Source organism: Oryza sativa, chromosome 6 (genome assembly GCF_034140825.1).
Source record: "Oryza sativa Japonica Group chromosome 6, ASM3414082v1".
In the NCBI taxonomy this organism is placed as follows: Eukaryota; Viridiplantae; Streptophyta; class Magnoliopsida; order Poales; family Poaceae; genus Oryza; species Oryza sativa.
This window is the reverse complement of record NC_089040.1, coordinates 13,361,814-13,375,693: the sequence shown is the minus strand read 5'-3', so window position 1 is coordinate 13,375,693 and position 13,880 is coordinate 13,361,814. Positions and strand designations below refer to the sequence as shown.

The 13,880-nt window shown below is 36.9% G+C and overlaps 2 protein-coding genes across 3 annotated transcripts; one reads left to right on the top strand and one right to left on the bottom strand.

The window, feature by feature from the left end:
- The first annotated feature begins 1,673 nt into the window (after positions 1 to 1,673).
- Positions 1,674 to 8,704, top strand: LOC4340928 (protein tesmin/TSO1-like CXC 7). Its single transcript, XM_015785809.3, has 8 exons — positions 1,674 to 2,273; positions 3,010 to 3,093; positions 3,685 to 3,862; positions 5,020 to 5,376; positions 5,594 to 5,685; positions 6,297 to 6,400; positions 7,140 to 7,454; positions 8,299 to 8,704. Exons 1-8 carry the CDS (start codon positions 2,077 to 2,079, stop codon positions 8,472 to 8,474), a joined length of 1,503 nt encoding a protein of 500 aa, XP_015641295.1. The 5' UTR covers positions 1,674 to 2,076; the 3' UTR covers positions 8,475 to 8,704.
- Positions 8,705 to 9,250: 546 nt separating this feature from the next.
- On the bottom strand, positions 9,251 to 13,486 carry LOC4340927 (protein FERTILITY RESTORER RF2, mitochondrial). 2 transcript variants are annotated; one of them, XM_015786390.3, is made up of 5 exons: positions 13,304 to 13,486; positions 12,949 to 13,040; positions 11,035 to 11,135; positions 9,806 to 9,887; positions 9,251 to 9,702 (listed from the first exon to the last, which is right to left on the bottom strand). In XM_015786390.3, the coding sequence occupies exons 2-5, from the start codon at positions 13,016 to 13,018 to the stop codon at positions 9,473 to 9,475; spliced, it is 483 nt and encodes a 160-aa protein (XP_015641876.1). In that variant the 5' UTR covers positions 13,019 to 13,040; positions 13,304 to 13,486; the 3' UTR covers positions 9,251 to 9,472. The 2 variants fall into 2 exon arrangements, with proteins under 2 accessions (XP_015641876.1, XP_015641877.1); XM_015786391.3 differs by having other exon boundaries at positions 11,059 to 11,135.
- Between the last annotated feature and the right edge of the window lie 394 nt (positions 13,487 to 13,880).

Below are 13,880 nucleotides of genomic sequence, written 5' to 3'. Positions count from 1 at the left end.
TGTTGTCGACTACGAGTTAACACTTCATACCGCCAAGTCGACAACAATTAGATAGGCTACCCCAAATATTGTACTGGTGTGATTGTGCTGAATAAGAACAACGACCAGCTTCGGCCAACAGGAGTAGGGTTATTAACTAACAATTCAGGGGCCCAAACCTGTATAAAAATCCTCGTCCCCATCTTTTTTATTAAAATCTCGTATATATCCTAGTACCAACGATCCACATACTATGTAAATACCGGAATCGTGGCATCAAACGTCGACAATGTGCATAGCAAATTTGTTGTTGGTATAGCAAAACTAGTGAAAGTTTATAGATTCGTTGCTGCCTCGTGAGCGATTTGTAGCGCACCTGTCATGTGGAGCTTTCATATGAACCATCCGACCTATCGTATCGGGTGCATATATACGTATTACGTCCTTACATGTATTTGTGACCCGATCATTTTTGTTCCTCCATATTCACCGCCAGCTACTTAAATTTATTGCTTTACTGTAAATTGCTTAATCCATTGGTTAATTCACATTGTCGAAGGCCTTTTTTCTTTTGTAGATGGAGTACTCTTGGTCTTTGGGTGACAACAAGGTAAGGTGGAGGGGGGAAATAATATGCAATTAATTGTTGGAGAAATTACAAATCAGGCGATTCCTTGAAAAAAATCAGACGGTCGTGAGTTGAATAATGAGTGAAATATTAAATTATATATAGTGAAGCAAAAAGTCAGAAATTGTAATATTTAAATATTTTGAGAAACATAATAAAAACACACGTTGAAACATATCGAGTTTTAACTGTTCGAAACATATATTTTATTTTATGAAAAATATAATCATGAGATATCTTATTGTAAAGATTTAATTACAATGAATATAACAGTGTGATTGAATCGTAGATCAGATAAGTAGTTTAGAAGAGATATTATTTTGAAGATGCATGTATGAATGGAATAGAGAGATAAAATAGTACGGTAGGGGGGAGAGAGAGAGTTAGAGCATGTATTTGTGTAAATTTTGTGAAACACGGTAAAATACATGTTGAAACATGTCGCTATAATGTATGAAACATTGATTTCTTTAACAATTGAAACATATATTTTTCTTTTATTAAGATATAATTATAATATATCTTTTTATAAAGATTTTAATTACAACGAGTATAATGGTATAATCAGATATCAAGCTAGACGCCTTTTATTTTGCTACAATATAACAAGTTAAATAAGGATAACGGCGTGGTACATGTCATGTGTAAAATTATCCTGGATTTTATGAATTTTTCTCATTTAAAAAGGACATTTTCTATGCACCATATATCCATGTCGGACAGTCGAAGTGATACCCAACCAGTACGTGGGCCATATGTATCCTGTCCTTAGGAGCATTGCTGTAAATGTAATCACCCGTCCGATGACAAATCAACAGCTCAAATCTGTCCGAAAGAAAAAAAAATTTCAAAACCCGTGAAATACTCAACAAGATTCTTCAAAAAAACCTGCCGTTCAAATCCGCAACAGATTCATCCAAAAAAACCTGCCAAATTAAATCCATCATCAGCTAAGGAACCCAAAAACAATTTTTTTTTAAAAAAAGAAAAAGTCGGAAGAAGAGGTGGATAAAAAAGGAAACAGAGGGGAATATAAACACTGGGGAGATTCAAAAACTTGGAAGACAGAGACCAAACCAAACCTCCCTGCGTTCGCCCATCAGCTTCTTCTTTTCTCCTCCCAAATCCAAAAAAAAGGCGCAAATTTTCCTCTCCGATTCCGCTTCTCCGACCTCCTCCTCCCATCCATCCCCACGCCGAATTCGACTCGCTGGATTTGATCCCCCCTCCCGCCTGGCGGTCCCTCCCTTTTTGTTGCCCCTTGTTTGCTTTTTCTTTTTTCTTTTTTCGAGTTGGGAGAGGCCATCCAGGAGTTCTTGGGGGCTTGCTTTGATCCGGAGCCGCGCCAATTCCGGCGAGGGCCGCTCAAAGATTCGGTATTTGGGGCGGGCGGAGTGGTTCATGTGGCTGAATCGGTGAACCCGGCTGGTGGATTTTTGGTTTCCTCGTGACCTATTTTGGTTTGGTTGATGATGGAGAAGAAGCAGATGCAACAGCAGCCGCAGCAGCCGGAGTCAGAGCCAGAGCCAGCGGCGCCCGCGCCTGCAGCAGCAGCAGCGGAGGCGAAGGCGACACCGCCGCAGCCGCAGCCGCAGCAGAAACCGGCGGCCCCAGTGCAGCCTCAGATGCCCACGCCGAGGCCGTGGCCAGTGGCCTTCATCCCTCCGTGAGTAAATTTCGTTTCTTTTTTTTGAGTTTTGAATCCACTTGCTGCGATTTGTCTTGTGTTGGTAGCTCAATCGAGGAGCTTTGAGTTTTATCTATCTGTCTAGTGAACTTCTTTCAAAAGTTTTTTTATGTGGTTTCATAGATATATATAATATAGTAGGAACCCAAGTAGGAGGAGAAGAATCGAGGTCAAAATCAGATAGTTTCTTTTTTGGGAGGGACTAGATAGTCCTGTGGAAGTGTAGAATTAGACGCATTACTTCTTGACAGTGCTTTGCTTGTTACTATCGAGTTTGTCATGTACTATTATCATGGTCTCGCTGTTCTGTTTTTAGTGCTGTTAGATGTTTCAGCATTTTCAAATTTGAATTCCTATGAATGTCAGTGTAAGTATGCTATATGTCATTCACCTTGATGTATTTGCTACCGCTATATCTAGTTATCTACTGCATTTCATTTTGAGAGCATGGGTCTTTGTTGTACAGAGTTATCTTTGTGGCTCTTACACCTCAAAGTGCATATGGAGAAAATCTCACTATGCTACAATAGAGACATATGTATATTCTCCAAATTTACTGGAAATGAACTTCCATGGTATACTAGTTGCTTGTGAAAACCATTTTATTTCTTGATTCATATGTCATGTTACCTCCTGTTTGGAGATAACAAGAGCAAGCACAATATTACATTTTTAAACAACTCCATTTACTGATGTTCCTTTTGTTTTCTTTCAGGAAGCCGGTGGCTGAAATTAAGAGTACTCCTTCAACAAAGAGAAAGAAACATTGTAATTGCAAAAATTCACAATGTCTAAAGCTGTGAGTTTACTAGCACATGAAAGTTTACTTAGACATTCCTATGAAATATTGAAAAGAAAACATGTAAGTTAATAGCACGCATACGTGTACATTACATTAGCATGGAAAGAATGTTGTCATTGCGTCAAGATTAATTTCAATGACTTCTGTTTGAATAAAAATTAAGTTGATTATCACGATCAATTAATGTTAGAGCATGCTCCAGCATCCTTGACCTTTTTACTGGACAAATAGATCAATTGTATGGGTAAGATCCATTATATGTGCACTTTCTAATAAAGCTAGCCCCGGGCTTGTGCCATGCCCAAGTAGCCAGCGCCTTCTGATCCAAAATGGTGCTTTAGAGTCCTTGGTTAATTTGAATTATAAAAAGTATCTCATGCTTTGGTAGTAAGAATATCAATAAAATTTTAATATATAATTTTGAAACAAAAATTGCAGATTTATCTCTTTGGTTTATACTATCATATATTCAAGGTTTCTTGTTTCATGGGGTGAGTTGATGGATCTGGTTTAATGTATAAAATAAGGTCATTTATTTTCAAACAGTTCATCATGTGAATAGATCACTAATGGTGTTTTATCTGTTAGGTACTGCGAGTGTTTTGCAGCAGGTCTTTATTGTGATGGCTGCCATTGTAAACAATGTGGAAACTATGTTGGGAATGAAAGTGCTAGGCAGGAGGCCATTAACAGTACGAAGCAACGGAATCCAAAAGCCTTCCAACCTAAGATTGAAAATGGTTCAAATGCACTTAATCTTAGAAAGGTACTACATGCTTTCCTCTAATAGAATGTTAATGTGCATCATGTATTTTTGCAACATCCAATAGGGGAATAGCTTACACACAACAGTAGATACCCTCTAAGATAAAGTAGGTAATAAAACTTATACAACATATTAGTTCTACATTTCTGCTTTCATATTTATTATGTACCCTACAAGACGATGCTAATGAAGCCGGCTATAAGTTGGAAGAAATCCTAGAGCAAGAGTACGAGGACAGTCTGCTTTCTGAACCTTCTAAGATGAAGCTAGAATCTCACGAATAGCCCTATAATGGCTGCTAGCCTCTTTTGTAACCTCAATAAATTTTCATCTACAGCCTTTCTTGCCAGGCTGGCAAAAAAAATTGGAAAAGGAAAAGCTATGTAGCAACTAAACATCTCATCGGTTGCATTAAAACATATCATTTGATGCAATAATATTTATATTTATGTGTTTCTATGCTAATAATAAAAGCTAGTCAATTAATATTACCTATTAAACAAAACTAAACTAATAATAAAATGGTCATCTATAAGTTTGCAAGTCCTGGACAGAATTTCCGCATTTGACCAATAGTTTGCAGAAAATGAACGTTCTATCTGTATCTAGAAACACCACACATTGAACCAGAGATACATAACAGCAACAGCCTATAGTTAAAAATTCCACTTTTGCTTTATCAAGTGAAATTTAGTTTTTTAAAAAATGGAATCACTTGAAATATATCATACCATGTAATCTGAAATCTTGCTTTTGCACATTTTTACACTAAACAGTAGTTTATTTACAAAATGATTGCTGAAGGACTCGCTGATCTTGTTTAGGACTCTCTGCACAGCGTATTATACTTGTTCCTCAATTGTAGCAAACTATTTGATCAGTTCCTGCACATTCTAGAATGTGTGTAGGTGACTAATAGAAAGATTTCATGGTATCAACCACTAATAGACCAAATGGCTAATAGCTCACATTTTTTATTTTGCAATCTATGTTGTTTATAAACTAAACTCTTCTGCACTGCCCACCATGTTAAACCAGTTATATTTTGCTTAGTGTTTCTTTTGAATTTTCAAACTCATTTTGTTTGGTAGATTTATATACAACATTCTCTTCATGTGATATTTTTATGCATTTGATTAATCTTAACTGCACACCAGGATGATGCTGGAGCACCAGCCTCACTTCCAAAGCATAATAAAGGTTGCCATTGCAAGAAGTCAGGATGTCTCAAGAAGTACTGTGAATGCTTTCAAGCAAATATCCTTTGCTCCAAGAATTGTAAATGCCAGGATTGCAAGAATTTTGAAGGAAGCGAGGAGCTACGGCTTATAACTCAAGGGGACAACTCATCAGATCGAAATAACATTCAACATGCTGCCAATGTTGCTTTGAATGGTGCAATTGGATCCTCAGGGTATAGATATTCTCCAGTGCGTAGGAAAAGGCCTCCAGAAGATCATCTTTATCAGAAACTAAATGGTGAAGGAAGCACGATGCAAACACAGTTTCAAGAGGTATTGTCCACTTGGGCTGGTTCCATGATAAATAACCTGTTAGATTAAATTCTGGTATAGTGTAACACATTTTGTTTCTCGGTAGTATAGTTTTGCTTCTGGATAGTTCTTTAAACTCAAAACATAGTTGGCTGTTCATCAACTTCACGCTGCTATGATTTTGTGTAACTTTAGCTGTGAATTTCCTGGAATCGTAACTGTTTCTTGTTTTCTACAGGCTAACCATGTGGACTCTTCAGAAATTACTTCTTCGACTGGACTCGAAGGGTGTTATAGTAACTACCAGAGTAGATCTAACGTGGTCTATAGGTAAGTAAAACCATGTTGGATTGTTGTACTAGATAAACTAAGAAAAAAACAGATATGAACTCCATAGCCAAATTATATCCAGAATAAATTGATGGCCAAAGGATTATAAAGAAAGGATGGCCAGCACCATCTCAGCTTCTTTGTGGCAGTGACCTCCTGTGTTCAAGTCATCAAGTGGTCAGGAATGGCAACTCACAAGGCTTGTGATTTTAAAAAAAGTACCCCTTTGGCATCAACTTCTTATGGTTTTGCCATCTAGAGGTTCTACTAGCCACACAGTTAATGTTAAAATACTGAAGCGTTGATTTTATCTGTTCATGAAAACATGTTTGGAAATCAACTGATCTTAAAAATATCATTTGGACTACTAATTTGAAGCATGATAATAACATACTGCAAAAATATATCATCATGGAAGTATTCTGATTTGCTGTATTGAATATATTAATATTAAGAAAATGTTCGTTTACCTATGTCAGTAGCCAAAATTTGAACAGTTTGGCTGCATGCTAACAAATATAGGCACTACTTCCTGGACATGCTTGTTAACAGAAATTGCTGCAGTTGTGTACCTTGATACTTATTTTGTTTACTTATCAAATATTTTTTAGGTCTGCGTTAGCAAACACTATCAGCCCTACGGATGCTACTGGTCTAGCCAAGCATTTGGTGATTGTATGCAGAAAGGCAGCAGACGCATTCCTGACGACAGCTGGTACACGATTTTATTGTTCTCCTTTAACTGATCTAATTTCAGAACTTCCATGAATGAACATGCAAAATAGATAAATTACTCTGTATTTAAATATATGAGGCTGTTAACTTTATTCGGTCTATGGTGCGCAATTTTGACCACTATTTTCTATTAGAATATAACGATAATGCCTAAATAATATAATATTGCAAAAGTACATATAATGAAAAAAATAATCTACCCATATGATTTCTATGTTTTCAAACTAAATATTTTGAGAACTATTGATGGTTAAGTTTCAAAAGTTTGACCAAGTCATAGTCGAAGCATCATATAAGAAAAATACATTCATGATGGAAAGGTGGACTACCTCGGTGATCAGAAAGACATTATCCTTCCTGTGTTTTTAGTTGCATGTTACTTGGCTGGTCAAAATGTTAACTGAACATGGATGGAGGACTCCAGATGCCTGCATATATTTTTATAAACTATTAATAAGAAAAATGGAATATGTCTTGCATGAGTGTTTTGCAATACAATTAGTATGAGTGTGTCAATAGACATTCTGTTTGCTATTTTCAATTTGAAAATTATGTGCCTACAGAAGATAGCTTTGTCTCATTAAGTTGCGTGTCCATTGCAAACTATCACTTTGGTGCAAACTTTAGTATACATTAATTTATTTATATAGTTTGAGCACCAAATGCTGATGGAGTACTGTTACTGTATTTTTATTAAAAAAATATTTTCGATTTTGCAGAAAACAAAGGGGAGATGGAAGTAGAAAGGGAAATCCACACAGATTCTGATGGTGCAACCAATATGGATCAGCAAAATGGAGGTGATTTTGGTCCTTGCTGTAACAGCCTAGAGGATTCTAGGCCAGCCTCTCCAGGAACACAAGCATTGATGTGTGATGAGCAAGATAGTACATTTGGAACGGATTATAGAATTTCATTTCCAGTGGCATTGCATGATCAAGACACTTCAGAACTAAATGCTCAGCAAGAAAAAGCAGTGTTGACAGGGTTTCGAGACTACCTCCGGACAGTCATCACACGTGGAAAAATAAATGGTACGGAATTTGCTAAGATATTTCTATCCCTTAAACGATGTTGATAAATTGACAGAGGGTGATTTGACATATTGAGCTCACTAGAGTTGGTTATTGTGCAAGTGAATAAACCCCTGCTAGTGCACTTAGTTTTCAAGTTAACCTATTGGAAGTAGCAGGAACTGTCGTATTTGTATAGGAAAGTTAACATGGTGAGTTAAATTCAGAAAATTTAAATTTCAGCAATGTGGTTAGAACTATACACAAGTTAGATCATATCTAGGATATATATAGTGGTTCCAAAGAAAACAACTCTTGTTAGCCTTCTTGTGGAGATTTTGAAGTTGATTACTCCCTCCTTCCCAAATTGATCATCATATAAGTTTATGCATTACCAAGGACAATTTAAATCACATCAATCAAGACACCATGCACACATTCTTCCACAATGCATTCATCGTTTAAAACACCATGCCAATTACACCTTAGCATGCACACATTCTCTCATGCTGCATTAATTGTATTCTAATGAAATCCGTGTCCATGCGGTTATATAATCATCAATTTGAGAAATTTTGAATTCTATTATATGATGATCAATTTGGGAAAGAGGGAGTAATTCATAAATTCCTAGCCCAATTCCTATAGAACCTCAGTGAAATATTTGTGATACTACCACATTACGAAGATTTAAAATTGATTTGTTGACACAACATTGTTTAGCTGCATGGATATTCTAAAATGCTATAGCATTTTATTCAAATATTCATTTATATATGCGAAATGAGTTGTTGCTTATTGCAGCACTAACTTTTTTTATTGTTTGTTTCTTTAATTTTCAATGGTTGCTTTACTGGGATAGCAGAAGCCAACAGGTCATCAGAGGCGGCAATGCAGTTGGATACTCGAAAACATGATGAATCAGCCACAATTTTACCCCCACTAAATGCTGTGGAAAAAGAAAAACTCAAAGTTCCTGATGGCCCTGAAAGTCCTAAAGCAAGTCCATCAGCATCGAATTGCGGTGGTCAAGCTAGTTGATGTAGATTTTTAGCCTGTTTCATGTCAAAAGTCTGTAGCACAAAAAGCACACCACGGTGTACATATGGAATAGTGTAGTCCTTGTTGCCATTTCAGGCAACCGGCAATGTAGCATCAGCCATTCATGAGGTGTAAAGCAGAGCAGGCAACAATTTTTCCCCTCTGATTGTGTAATTAATTTAACACGCAATTTCTTTATTTATATGATTTCTCTAGTCTGTTCAGAAATATATTATATGATACCACCTCTGTTTTTTTAATAGATGACTATTGATTTTGATATACGTTTGACCAATCGGCTTATTAAAAAAATTATGTAATTTTTTTGTTGCCATTTCAGGCAACCGGCAATGTAGCATCAGACATTCATGAGGTGTAAAGCAGAGCAGGCAACAATTTTTCCCCTCTGATTGTGTAATTAATTTAACACGCAATTTCTTTACTTATATGATTTCTCTAGTCTGTTGTTCAGAAATTTATTGTATGATATCACCTCTGTTTTTTTAATAGATAACACCGTTGACTTGAATATACGTTTGACCAATGGTCTTATTAAAAAAAATTGTAATTATTTTGTTGAGTTGTTTTATCAGTAAAAGTACTTCAAGCATGATTTATATTTTATGCATTTGCACAAAATTTTTGAATAAGACAAATGGTCAAACGTGTATCGAAAAGTTAATGGCGTCATTTATTAAAAAACAAAGGGAGTATATTGATACATATCACCATCTTGGTGATATTTTTGTGATATAAATATCTCAGCCAATAAAATATATCCAAGGAAGAGGGAAATTGAGTGTTATTATCAGCCAATAAATAATAGCCTGAATATGTAATTTCTGGTGCAGATAACGGCAATTTCTTGTAGAGTTAATGGAAGCTAGTCTGATCTCTGATGTAACAACACATGGTGAATCACGAACATGCTTGATGGCAACCATCAGCAATTGATCAAGTAATTTACATCAAACACCAGCAACTAATGATGACGAAAATTATTGTGCAAGGCCAAGGGTTGCTTCATCTCCTATACGATGCCTTTGCAAAAGCAAGTTCTTCTCGAATTCCTTCAAGTAATCCATAAGCAAAACGCAGGTGAACAGGAGGAACCCGCCGAAGTAGTTACTGCCCCCACCGCCACCTCCGCCACCTCCACCGCCTTTACCAAAGCGGAATGGTGGGAAGCCTCCACTTCCATCATCAAGTTTAGGACCTTTAAGTTTCCCTGAAATCCATAGATGAGCCATATGAGATCAAATACATGTTTACATAAGTTAGCACACCATCAGTAGATTCAATTGAGGTAATGCATCCAGAACTTTTTTTACCTTTGGGATCAGAGCGTTGGATGGTTGCAGTCGCAGATTTCCGTTGTGTGCTTTGGGTTTGAGTCGCATGGCATCTTAAATTCTGAAGTCAATATGTTAATTAAAGGTAGAATTCATGCTTAGTGATCATAACTCACAAGAGAACAAAATGGATTGCTTCCTCAATTCAAAGTTCAACAAGGAAATAACTGCAGCTACAGTAATGCATCATCGTGTTTGGTCATAGTCAAAAAATAAAGAAGGCACCTCCTCTTTTAGTCTAAGTAGCAACATGGAACTACTGAGTTTGACTGTGATTTTCATATCTGTTTATAGCAGAAGGATCTGTCTAAATTTGACTGATTTTTTCTTCTGCCTAAAGCTGGAGTGCATAACCGTTGACTAGCTCAGTACTCCCTCCGTCCCATAATATAATGGATTTTGAGTTTTTGCTTGCACTGTTTGATCACTCGTCTTATTCAAAAAAAATTAGAATTATTATTTATTTTTTTGACTTACTTTATTATCCAAAGTACTTTAAGCACAACTTTTCGTTTTTTATATTTGCACAAATTTTTTGAATAAGACGAGTGGTTAAACAGTGCAAGCAAAAACTTAAAATCCCTTATATTATGGGACAGAGGGAGTACTATATTTTTACATTTTTTAATTATATCCATAAGGCACATAACAAACAAATGCACATTCATTAGATGCTATATAATCTTTTACAAAAAGCTAATGTTGAAAAATGGATCTGTCTCATTCTAAAACTCATATTTATCTCCATATTGCTATTTCAAATTTGCCAGTAACAATGTAACTCTGCCCTCACAATTATCTGAAGGAGTACAATGTAAAACAATCATAGTATCACCGCATACTGAACTTTTGATGGCTTATACAATCAACTTAATCATACTATAACAAGGTAACATCAGGAAGACGTAATGAGTATATTCTGATGCATTCTGTTCTGAATTTTCTGAGATCTATGCATTTAGTAGATATCTGTAGAACCTTCCAGGTTGTGTGCAATTGCCAACATAGCAGCAGTGGCATGGGATATACTATGTGCAAATGCAAAAGGATAAGATACACAGTTTGTAAGTATGATAGGAAATGTCTTGTTTGATAAATTATTGTACTTTGTCAATATGTCAATTCACAGAGCACTCTTCCACAGAACAAGTTAATGAAGCATTTCATTGGACTAAAGAAACACAGCTACTGAGTAAAAGAAAGCATACATGCAATGTTGGTTTAGTGGGCACCTTCCTTGAAAATGATAGGGAATTGACTTTAGCCCTCAGAATTTGTGAACATGGCATAGGCAAGTCATTGCATCTTTCTGCATCAAAACGACATGAATTAATTTCTGCAATACACTTAAGTGAAAAAACTTTTCTAATTGATAAACTTCTTTTTTATCAGTGTAAAGTGCTAACAGGGAATATCTCATAGCTATGCTACAATTGCAGTACTACTATATGTAAGTAAAAAAATATATAGTGACATACTGTCAGTAGCAAGTGGTATTAGGTTACAAATTCAAAATTCACAAACCATATACAAGGACAAACTGACACTACTGGCAGAATCTGCACAAAAAAAATGCTGCCAGTTTTATCCAGGATCAGAAACCAAAAGTTCATTCACCCAATCCCAACTGATTAGGTGCAGTGGCGGACACAGCACAAAATTATCGGTATGGTGGACTTGTTAGACATATGAATACCGGCAGACTTGTTGGACATAGCAATACCGACACACAATATGTTGGTATGCTGTAGCATGCTGTTTCCAAAAATATTGACACGGCAAAACGTTAATGCTGTTCTCATGTAAAAAAGACAGTGTGCACATCCAAATGCCCAATTAAAGTAATTAAAAAGTATAGAAATAGCTGATCTCTTATTAGAACTAGAGAATTGATACTGTTGGGATAAATCATTATAAGTGAAGTTGTGTACAATGGATCATCCAATGTTCCAATATATTCTCCAAATATTTGCTGCTACTGTCTCAAAATCAGTTATGACACTTTTTGGTCAATTCCTCAAGCAATAATCCAACAGATGCAGCCAGTAGCATTGTCATTGATCAGTGCTAGCTTGTACAAATAGATTAGCAGTTTAACCATAAAGCGCACAAACAAAGAAAAATGAAGAAACTGATTGGCTTGATGCCAGCACTCTGCTAATCTCTCATTGGACCATCGTAGCCATGTCTCCTCTGCCCACAGGAGGCCCCCGAACTAGCAACTGCTCTGCGCTAGGTGTGTCAGGCAATCAAATGACATTTTTATAGCCAAGCTCGTTTGCCCCTTGCCTCCCTCGTAGCCACAACTAATGGAACATTCAGTGTCTATTTTCAGGGGTTGTTCACGCCAGAAGTTAGGTATGACATGCCACCACTTGCCACAAGGGAAGGTCAGCCCCTGATTAGGTGTTCTATCCATATTTCAAGTATTGAACAATTGCATGCCTCTAAAGAAATACACAAAGTACACAGAATTTAAAAGAAAATATAAATGCACAACAGGCACAAATTTTATATGTATAGTTATAGTGAAATCAAATGAGGGATTTATATTGGACCATTTTGAAAATAAAGACGATAACAAACATTATCAACTATAATATCTGCATGATGATTGAGGAAACTCAATATATTATTGACACCCAAAATAAAGGCATCAACACATATCATCAACTAAAAACAATTCGGATATAAATACAACTAATCGGCTACTTGAAAATTTAAACACTTGACCTCATCCTGCTGTCACATATAAATGATGTTTAGGATGTTGACATTATTTCAAACCCATAACTTTGACTACTAACTTTTTATTGTAATCCAAACTAAATGCAAAACTAATTTTCAACTCAAAATATAAAATAAACAAATATCCTTTTCATTTGTCCAATGTTCATACTCATAGAGATATCAGTAACCAACATATAAAATGTGTGCTTATGTTTTCTTTTTAGATAATAAAATATGTGCTTATGTGAATCTCAATGTATCACTTACATTTTTCTTTTACTAGTGGGAGCGTTAAGCGAGGAATCAACAAAAAAAAAGCCGTCTAAATGCTAATTGCTGAGCCTAATTAGATTATCACGCAAAATGCTGGACCTCAGAAAGAGATTAGTTACCTGTGAATTGCGCGGTTGCAGCAGAGGCAACGACAGTTTGTGGCAATGAGCACATAGTTGATGCTGGCATTGGCAGAAAATAACCTCAAGGCCTGCAGTTTGCAACAGTTCACAAGCCCATAAAAAACACACTCATCCAACAATGCATAAATCAGCACAGAAAATAGAAATACACACAGATTTTTCCAGTAATCCACGGCTCAGAACGATTACACATGGAATGGAGGAACTAACTATCCACCTCAGTTCCCCTAAGCTAAGCTAGCATTTATATACTTCGATGCATTCGGAATTACATAGTCGGATAAGGGCTGAATTCCCGAACTGAAAAACTTCAGAAGAATGAATCACATACGTGGAACCTGGAGGGAGGACGAGTCGGCTGGTCCGGCGCGTCGCGCGAGCTGCCAAGAAGCGAGGATGGCCGCCGGCGACGGAGAGGCCAAAACAAAGCTGCCGGGGCTCAGGGCGGAGGCGGCGAGATTGGCGGCGGCGTTAGGGACTGAGTTGTTGGCCAGATTGGTGGGCCGGCGGGGATATTGGGCCGAGTAGCCGAGGCCAGCCGGTTAAGCCGGTTGGGTCGCGAACGGACTGACTTTGTCATAATTTACGGCTGCATATTTTATAACGCCTATATTCATACATATAAGGTCCCTTGTCTTGTCGCATAGTTAAGAAATTATCCCTAAATTAAAAAAAAACAGATATATGCTATTCCTCAACTTACAAAACTTAGATCATTATAGATTTTTAGACGGTTTTTATCCTCGATTTTGTCCGATGTGACAGCTAAGTTAGCGTGGGCTCCATGTGTAAGTGACTACTTACCCTCTCTCCACCTCTATTCCTCCAGTCCTCCCCTTCTTGCCGACCGGCGATGGGGAGAACCGAAGGCGCGCGGCGACTGGCGGTGGCCCTCGCTAGTGGCGGCA

Coding starts and splice junctions, on each gene's coding strand:
- LOC4340928 (XM_015785809.3), top strand. CDS start 2,077: ATGATGGAGAAGAAGCAGATGCAACAGCAGCCGCAGCAGCCGGAGTCA. Junction 5,377..5,593: donor TGCAAACACAGTTTCAAGAG/GTATTGTCCACT, acceptor TGTTTTCTACAG/GCTAACCATGTGGACTCTTC. Junction 7,455..8,298: donor CACACGTGGAAAAATAAATG/GTACGGAATTTG, acceptor CTGGGATAGCAG/AAGCCAACAGGTCATCAGAG.
- LOC4340927 (XM_015786390.3), bottom strand. CDS start 13,018: ATGCCAGCATCAACTATGTGCTCATTGCCACAAACTGTCGTTGCCTCT. Junction 11,136..12,948: donor TGCAACCGCGCAATTCACAG/GTAACTAATCTC, acceptor GTTTTGATGCAG/AAAGATGCAATGACTTGCCT. Junction 9,703..9,805: donor CCAACGCTCTGATCCCAAAG/GTAAAAAAAGTT, acceptor TATGGATTTCAG/GGAAACTTAAAGGTCCTAAA.